The sequence below is a fragment of the Mauremys mutica genome, chromosome 1 (assembly GCF_020497125.1).
Source record: "Mauremys mutica isolate MM-2020 ecotype Southern chromosome 1, ASM2049712v1, whole genome shotgun sequence".
Taxonomy (NCBI): Eukaryota; Metazoa; Chordata; order Testudines; family Geoemydidae; genus Mauremys; species Mauremys mutica.
Genome location: NC_059072.1, coordinates 104,123,744 through 104,133,054, shown reverse-complemented (window position 1 = coordinate 104,133,054; position 9,311 = coordinate 104,123,744). Strand labels below are relative to the sequence as shown.

At 41.7% G+C, this 9,311-nt stretch overlaps 1 protein-coding gene across 1 annotated transcript in view; it reads right to left on the bottom strand.

The window, feature by feature from the left end:
* Nucleotides 1–517: 517 nt before the first annotated feature.
* AKR1D1 (aldo-keto reductase family 1 member D1) overlaps nucleotides 518–9,311 on the bottom strand; it is a 45,870-nt gene continuing 37,076 nt past the window's right edge. Inside the window, exons 6-9 of the mRNA XM_044988981.1 lie at nucleotides 8,372–8,481; nucleotides 6,808–6,973; nucleotides 5,793–5,875; nucleotides 518–694 (exon numbers count right to left, since the gene is read on the bottom strand). Of these exons, the coding sequence (XP_044844916.1) occupies nucleotides 652–694; nucleotides 5,793–5,875; nucleotides 6,808–6,973; nucleotides 8,372–8,481 (402 nt within the window). The 3' untranslated portion in view covers nucleotides 518–651. The remainder of the gene's footprint in view (nucleotides 695–5,792; nucleotides 5,876–6,807; nucleotides 6,974–8,371; nucleotides 8,482–9,311) is intronic.

The window sequence follows — 9,311 nt, the reverse complement described above, 5'->3', positions numbered from 1 at the left end:
AAGCGAGAGAGAGACATACTCACTTTCAGCTCTTTAAAGTGGTGGTTTCTACATTACACTCAAGCAGAAGAGACCATATGCAAAAAGTAAAACCTCCTTTAGACCTTTTCACTAGATCTTGATAATGCTGTGTTTGTGCTGCCAGCCTATTGCTGTGGAAATTCCTCCGATGTCACAAATTCAATGCTAAGGCTTCCTTGCAAGATCAAACATGATGGTGAGCTGACATGTAGAGTTCTTAAAAACTGGGTCGAAACTGCAGTGCAGGCCCATTGCTACCTCAAATTGAACACTGCAAGTCAGGAATGTTCTGATCTTTGTTTTATATAGACTGCACATTAAAATTCAGAAACAGGATTCATTTTGGATCCTGCCTGCTCTTCTCCCCTTCCACCCTGCCCCAAATAAAAAATTAAGGTGTTCAGCTCACATGGTTTGGGCCTATCAGGAATTTAAACAAAACTATCCTTCAACTGTTGGCAAGGGTGACAAGGAAAGTTTGGAGAGACAAATGAAATGTAACTTCATTCATATTTTAATTCTGATGTTCTGGAAAGTCTCCATTACAGTGAAAGCCCCACCTTTAGAACTAGGTGTGTTTGGACCCAGCCCCACAATACTAAGTTGAATAGACGCCACGATGGTTTATTTTCAATATTCATCATTGAAGGGATACTCCGGATGGTCACGCCACCTGCGAAGAGAATTAAGATAAAGAGTCTTCACTACAAAAGCTATTACATACGGCAACACTGGGCACTAGTACTATTTATACAGTGCCTAGCACAACAGGCTCCAGGCCTGGTTGAGGTCTGTGCCTGTTACTGTAATAAAGTGCTACTAGAGGTAACCCAAATAGGCTTAAGAAAAGAAGATAGTTAGTAGAGTCCTTCAACTAACATTTGAAGCTTACTGAGTGAAAGTGATCAAAAGCTGTTCATTGACCTACATGAAGAGTTATGAAGCAGGATGTGTATGTTAGTTAAGTTCCGTGTGGACTTGTATTCATACCACACAAGTCAGCACTGGCACTGTGACAGCTTTGTGGGTAGACTCAGGAAGCCAGAGACTTACCAGGCATTGGGGGAAAAAAAAAAAAAAAAAAAAAAAAAAAGGTGGTCCCTTCCAGGTCAGATACGAGGCACGTTAATGTAGGGCATATTAGGGCAAGCTTTCCCTGCCTTGTTGCTAGAGACTTCAGACCTACGTTAAATCCTCTTCACACAAAACATGCTACACAGGTTTCAGAAAATAGGGGTTAATCCTCAGGTTTTCCTATTTCTGCAAGGGAAAAAAATGCCACTGTTTGATGGATGTCATATGGCTAGAATGCTCCTCAGCTGGAGTCCCAGTACTGGCTAAACTTGGAGGAAGGTCAGAAACAGCAGCTCTGAAAAAAGATGCATTTCTTTAGCTCAAGTTGTTTGAGCTGGCATGGATGGGTCTGCTCTGGCTTGGCCTTTTTTCCATGAGTCTTTTGCATCAGAGCGACTCCTGGCTGTCTCCTTTAATTAAATTGCAGTGACTCAACATGGGTGTGGCCACCCTGGTTAGTTATTTAAAAGCATTCATTTTTGAGTGGTCACAAGGAGCCTTTGAATAACCTAATTAAGGTGAAGGGGAAGTTCATGTATGTTAGTGCAATTGTTTTATGTCCATCTGACTGCAGACTCAATTGCAAGACTTCACACTCCATATAAAAGTTGTGTATGTCTAGGAAAAGTAAAGAAGATCTAGGAATGCCATAAAATGCAGACATGTGCCCAGAACCAAATGAAGGCAAGTACAAAGATCTTCTACATTTCCTCTTTAGTCCCAGAAAACCTGGAGGTTACGTTACACTTCCAGTCTTCTGGCTAACTAAGCAGATATTATAGGTGGTTTCTGAAATAAAGTAGGTTATAATGAAGATGTAGGCCTGCACTTCCTGTCAGTAAAAACAACTGGTTGTGTGAAACACTGCTGAGTGCATCATGGCAGCTGTGTTATTTACCAGCACCATTAGTGTATTACCAGTAAAGCTGGATAAAAACTGGAATTTGTCCCATGGGAAGTGATAATTGATTTTTCCTTCTGAAAAAAGGATGAAATTTGCAGAATGGAAAGTTCCAGACATTTTGTTTGGACATTTTCAACCAAAATGAAACATTGACATTCCCAGATTGAAAAAACTAGTTTGTTGAACCAAATCAAGATGTTTTGTTTCAGCTTGGGTTGCATTAATCTGTGTCCCCAAGAAGCCATAGTGCCTCATGTTTCCATTTTTTTCTGGGCTCGGCTTCCCACATCTCATGATATACTGTGGTCATGCTGCACTGCTACTGGTTCAATGAAAGTGGAGACAGTGCATCATGGGAGATGTAGTCCAGCCAAGAAGCCTAGCTCACAGGGGAGAATGGGGCAGGATGAGGCACCTGAACTTCAACTCCCATGAGGCAGTATGGTACATCACGCTGACATAGATCAGCTGACCTGAAATATTTAGATTTCCCACTGGAAAAACAAAAACAAAATTCAACAAAATCAGAGTTTTCCTGAAGAGAGTTTAGATTTCAGACACTGCATTGTTTGTCAAACATGTTGGTGTAAAATTCTACTGCAGTTAGCATTATCTTATTAGTTACCAAGGCTTACTCACGTTATCAAAATGAAATGTACTTGTACACAACTCCATTCTAGCTTATAGCTGGAAAAACCACAGGAAGGTCAAAAATGTTCATTCATACCTGCAATATTTCCCCACAAATACATTAAGTAAAAAGTATATTTTCATGTTACTGTTTGACCTTTTCCCACAGGAATGGACAGGCTAGATCAGACCAGACAATGTCCCATCTGACGGGGGCTGGTCCAGATGCATCGTAGAGCATTCTAACACCTTCTTAAGCAGACCTGGTGTCATCTGCCCCACACAAATTAGGCAAAATTGTGTTCTAAAAATTTGAGATATGCTTCACTGTTTAAGCCAAAGGCTTAACATCTCCACCCAAAAGCTGATAATTATGACAGGTCTCTATATTTTAGTTATCCATATAAAGTGTCCACTCCCTTTTTGAGTCTTGCTAAGTTTTTGGCCTCATTGATTTCCTGTGGCAATGAATTCCCACAGGCTAATGGTGTGTTATGTGAAAGAGTATTTCCTTTATTAGTTTTGAATTTACCACCTTTAAAACTTAATTGAATGTCTCCCCCGCTCTTCTCAACATTCTCCCCCTTCCCCATGGGCATCGAACTTCCCTACATGAAGATATTTATGAATTCCAGCCAAGATTCACTTTTTAAAAGGAGAGTCTGAATTATAAATTCAAAATATCTGCAGGTTAGGAATTTTAGCTAAGAAATCCGAACAATTTATAGTATCAAGTGCATGATAATTTTAGATAATTTTTAAATAGAGAAAGACAATCATTAAAAACATTTTGCAAGTTGATCACTTGGCTAGCCCCAGATTCACTGAATGAACAAAACAAAACAAACAGTAATTATAGATTACAAGCACCTTGCTGAGATTTTAGTGCATCTTCAATCTAATTCACCTTTCCTATTGTGTATAGTCCATCACCTTTTAGGTAGCTAGGTAAACTGGTCCATTTGTTCCTGGTGGACTTTTCTAACCATAGATAAAGGCATGAAAAAAGCTATTAATGCTCTAGAGATGCTGCAATCCTAGAATTTTCAAAGCTTTTGTCCCAGCACTCATCAGGAGACAAGAGAGCTAATCCAAGAAGGTGGAGAGGGATACACCAAAATGAATGCCTTTGTTGCTTTAGGTTACACAGTGAGTGTTCTGAAAAGGGGCCAACATACAGTATAGCCATAGGCTGGACATGGTTTTGTACTAGAAGGTGGATAGTCTCATGCTCAGCCCACTTGGAGCCCTAAGAGAAGTGTACCATGCAGCTGCAGCAATACCGCCTTGGGTGGTGAGCTTGAGCTCGCAAGATAAACATGGTCAGGCCTGGTCAGCAGTTGGATGGGAACTGCAGGAAGTGTTTTTTTTGGGGGGGGGGGGGTTCAGACAGCTACATTCTTTCTTTCTGCTTGGATTCAGAGGAAAGTGTGACTTAGCATGGCTGTAGGGGTGATGCTGGCGGTTCCTGAGTTAGTAAACTTCAGAAGAGCCTTAAAAACTAAACTCCTGGCCGCCTCTCATTAAGATAAAACACTTTGCAAGAGTAGGGTGAATTTTAGTGTCCTGGACAAATTCTAGTTTGAATAATTATATTCAGCCTTCCTACATTTCTTGGGTAGTTTCAGATTAAAACATTGTTCCTTTTTACCTGTGGTGCTAAACAGGTGTATTGTGCCGCCGTATGCAGTTAAGCCACTATAGTGTTGCACCTCAGAGGTGAGAGCACTTCAGAAGTGGACACTGTCAAGTGCTTTAGGATGCTTCAGGATCAAAGGCACTATGCAAATATCAAGTGATAGTACTGTGCACATGATAGGAATTTGAGATTCAGCTCCAGCGTTCACTTGTGGCAGATAACACTATCCTGGATGATTTATGGAATTAAGATAAATCTTATTGAATTAAATTAATGCCTTTGGGGTCCATCGTATTAAAAATGCCTTATTTATGTGTTCTTGCAGAATTGTATGCAACTTCTCTAGGGGATGTGATTAATGCAATCTCTGAGAAGCATTAAGAATGTCAACAGGACTTCTTGGGAGAACATATGTTAAGCAGATTTCCTAGGAAATACTTCATGTGAAGGGAACGACAGTGACTCACGCCCCTTTTGAAGTTTTGGCTTGGGCAGAAAACCATTGTCTGGCTGATTAGGTAATCGCAGTGTCCTGAAAGGCCTAAATGAATGATTCCATGTCATGAGGGTGTTTGTTCTGAGCTGAAGCTGTGATGAATTTGTGACCACAGGAAAAGCCCATGTAGGGTTTGAATAACCAAATCACCAACCAGAGCCCATGGTGAAGCTGGGATGACTGCTGATAAGGTAAAGAAATGATGTGCATGCTGACTAGCTTAAGAATTAAGTGTGCTTGCTTAGAAATAGCTGGGTGGTAGCTGAACTGGGGCAATTGCACCATGTACCATCTCTGAAGAGAAGGCAAAACAGCTTGCTTAGGCAGCCTGCATTTTATTGGGGATAATCACAAGGAAGGCAGGGGACTATTCAGCGTAGAAATATCCCAGTCAGAAGGGAGAGACAAAAAAAAACAAACAACAACACATGTTTCCACCCAAGAGAGGCAACATGTGGGGAGCTGGAAGCCTAAGAATGGATGCCTTACTGCACCACTGAGGGGAAATACAGGTGCCGTTGCCTTGAACTGTGACACCGCTCATATGAGGAAAGCAATGGCGGTGCAGCAGAGTCCCGAGACAGTACTCCACTCCTAGGAGTGGTGAGACAGTGACAATTGTTGAGCAATTCTTTTTACTGAGTGAGCTCCATAGCGTGCTCCTTAGCTGTTTGGGACAGCTACCACCACTTGAGGAAAGAATTTTAAAACAGAAATGGAACTGAGCCAAACACCACCTACAAGCCCCTTGACCTAGGAGGCTGTTCAGACTCTGAACCATATGCAAATATTGCAAGTTTTGAAGTTTTACAAGTCATCTTATGTACTGAACCACTAGACTTGAACCCCCCTTCGCTTTGGTGTTTGAAATTCAGATGTCCTTTTGTCACCTTGAGATAATCTCTTGAAGTAAGGTAGATGTGATTGTGAATGGAAGTGTTGGCATGGCAGGGTTTACGTTAAGAACCCAGCACTGTTCAAGAGCCTCCATTCACTTGCTATAGGGCTGGGATTCAGCTTGGACTTACATCAGCAACTCCACGTAACGGGTGTTTTTATTCAGGGCTTCAATGTCCTTCATTTCTTTATCAGTGAGTGAGAAGTCAAAAATCTAGGGAAAAAGAAGATGTTAGGATTAATCTGCAGCAAGGGAGATTTAAGTTAGATATTAGGGAAAACTTAACCATATGGGTAGTTAAGCTCTGGAATAGGCTGCCAAGGGAGGTTGTGGAATCCCCACCACTGGAGGTTTTTAAAAACAGGTTGGACAAAACACTTATCAGGGATGGTCCAGGTATAGTTGGTCCTGCCTTAGCACAGAGGGCTGGACTTGACCTCTTGAGATTCCTTCCAGCCCTACATCTCTATGTTTGCAGAAACAAATGCAAAAGTCCTTGCACATTTTAACTAAATATGAAAGCCGAATTCTGGGGAGGGTTTATTAGATTCCTGTAATATTTGCCAAGCTCAGTCTCAAGAACAGAATGGCAATTCTGCTAACTCTTTTGGACCATTGGTTTCTTAAGGGAGAGACCATGCCTAGAAAAGGGGGCGCAATGAGGGAGAGACACATTTAGGAAAAGTTGCAAACCTTCCTACCATGTAGGCAGAAGGGTACACAACACCTCCTCTTCTGGGTCTGGCTGTCAAGGAACTAAAAGCCATGGCTGGGAATAGAGGACACAAGTTGTACACACGTTTAGTGTCATTCAAACAGCTAAAACTAATAACTACGGATCTATATTCAGTGTTTACTTGATCTCTCATTGTTGCACTACTATAGGTGGGAGCACTAGTATAGACTGGCTGCTAGAGTTTTAGTCTACTCAGAATAGGTCTAGATGACACTGAAGAAGAGTCCAGTATCCTATCCATACTAGCTTCCCCTCTATTGCATCATCACCAGGTGATAGAAATGATGGTGAGTAAGAGTCAACAGTTTATGGGGTTGTTAAGCCTCCTCTCTGCCTCAGGAGAGAAGGGGAAGACACTCTAAGCAGGGGTCAGCAACATCAGTGGAGCAGAGATGAATCTATAACTTGCCTGGAAGTTTTCTTTGATCCGCTGTGGATAGAAGCTTTTGGGAATGACCACCACCCCTCGTTGGATGCTGAAACGCAGAGCAACCTGTGCTGCCGTCTTGTTGTATTTTTCCCCAATGGCATTCAGCACAGGGTCCTTCAGTAAAGGAGGGGAAGACACATTTACCCTTGAATTTAAAAAAAAAAGTGGGTTTATTTTGATTCTGGAGTATTTAAAGAAAGTGGCAGAAAGCAGAAATCCAAAGCAAAAACTGATTTGGACAATCTGTTATGAAATGAAGATTAATTTTAAATGCATCAGTTATCACCACGTTTGCACTGTTTCCCACTGCCTCCGTCAATTAATACGATTTGTGGAAATAACGCACACAAGTTCATCTGCCCACTCTCGATCTTCAGTTTACAGATCATGAGCCAGCACTCATCCTATTCAATATGGAAAGTGTTTGGAAGTTTGATTGTCAAATATATTACAATAGAACATGAGCTGAACACTAAATAATGCAATAAGATTTGGAAGGCAGTTAGTTTCTCACAGGAAACAACATCACTTGGAATTTTTAGTAGTAAACAGGACAGGACTCTAGAAAGCGTACCAAAGGAATCAGTCCTACATGAGTAGAGAGATGGACTGGGTGATCTAATACGTTGTCCACCTCTAACCAGGTTCAAAGCATACAGGCATCCTCTAGCCTTTGGGAAGCCTGATATTGTACCTTTGTTTCTTGATAATCCTGATCTGCTTCTGAGTCAGGTATTGAACAGCCCAGATCAAGTTATCATGGGATCAGTGGTGTGAAGAGAGGAGAGATGTTCTTCATGACTTCTAGGAAGAGTGTCACATGTGTTTTTCCACTGGGTAGGTCCTCTGTTCTGTTTGGTGCTCTAAATGATCTAGTGTTTGCCCACCTTGCAGCTACTCATTTCAGCCTCAAAGCTCCATATTACAGTTACCTCTTTTCTGGCCAACTGTATGGGGCTGACTCACTGGCAGTCCTTATTGACAGAGCAAGGCAAGGAGATCAGCTCAGAGGGTCAGCCAGCGCTGCCTATGTCTACACTGCAGCTGGGAGCAAGCCAGAACACTAAAAACAGTGGTGCTCCAGTGGAGACTCGGGCAAGCCACTTGAGCTCAGACCCAGGAGGTTGGGTGGTCTTGAGACAGAGCTGGAATGTCCACAACGCGAATTTTAGTGCGCTAACTTCAGTCCGTCTACCCAGGCTGTGAGGACTGCTCTCAGCTGTAGTGTAGACATACCTTGTATAGCCTGCTGGCCTGAGGAATACTGGGAATCACATTTTGAATTCCCAAGTTAGAACTGAGAAGCTACAGCTTAGCAAGAGGGATGGTGGGGTAGCCCAAATCCCAAATTAAGAATTTTGGCTTCTCTGAAGCATGTTTCCAAAAAGAGGAAAAGCCCAGCTCCAAATGCTCATACTTGCCCTACTGGAGGACAGCAAGGGTTTGGGAAAAGCCATTACTTTTTGCTGGATCTCTGTGGGGAGACTTGCAACCCTCTAGTAGCAGTGTTCACTCCACAAGTGAAGCTAGTATGAAGACTTACCACGTTTCATCCCTTGAGGTTCCTAGTGGACTGTACCCAACAATGACAATGTCATGTTGTCTACAGAATTCTAAGAGCTTGGGCTGAGTGAAATAGGGGTGGCATTCAACCTACATGAAACGAAACAGAAGGAGCAATTAAATTAAATAATGACAGATACTGAATAACGTCTTGACATCTCTTTCTGCATGTTTGACCAACCATAATCTCATGAATTAGAGATTGTAGGGGAAGATGTTTTAAGAAAATGGAACCTTCTAGCCCCTGGTTTAATCATTCAAATCCAGGCCAGGCTGCTGGTGGAAGGCCATCCTGACCTTCCCAGGGGAGAGACTGTGACAGGCATTGTAGAAATAATTGATTTTTCACTTCACTGGCCATACCAAAAAGTGTGTGTTCTGGATCAACCCAAAATAAAACTTTGAAACTTTTGATTCACTGAGAAGTTGACCCAAAACAAACACTTCATTTTTCTAAGCTTTTAGAGTTTTTAAAATGAAAAATAGTTTTGATTTGGGGAAAAAATGTTTCATTTCAAATGTGTCAAAAATGTTTAGATTTTTGGAATTTTTAGGTTTGATCTAAACAATTCTGCAAATTCAAAATGAATTCTAATATTTTGGTTGACCCCAAATCTGTATTTTTCAGCTAAAGATGTATCAGCTGAAAAGTTTCACCCAGCTCCAATGATGACAGACCTTGAGCATGTCCAGGCAAAAGGGGAAAAAAAATAAAATAAAATAAATCAATATATACAGTAGTCTAAGAGGAATGTGGACCTCCTTTTTGGGAAACAATTCAGACAGTTTAACACCTTTGCAATTCAAGATTGTAATTACATGGGGGGAGATTTGCCTCCTCCCCAATGGACAGAGGGCAAATGAGATATGGAAGAGAGATTGAGAGCATGAGGGTAACTGTTGACCTGACTCACCAGGCT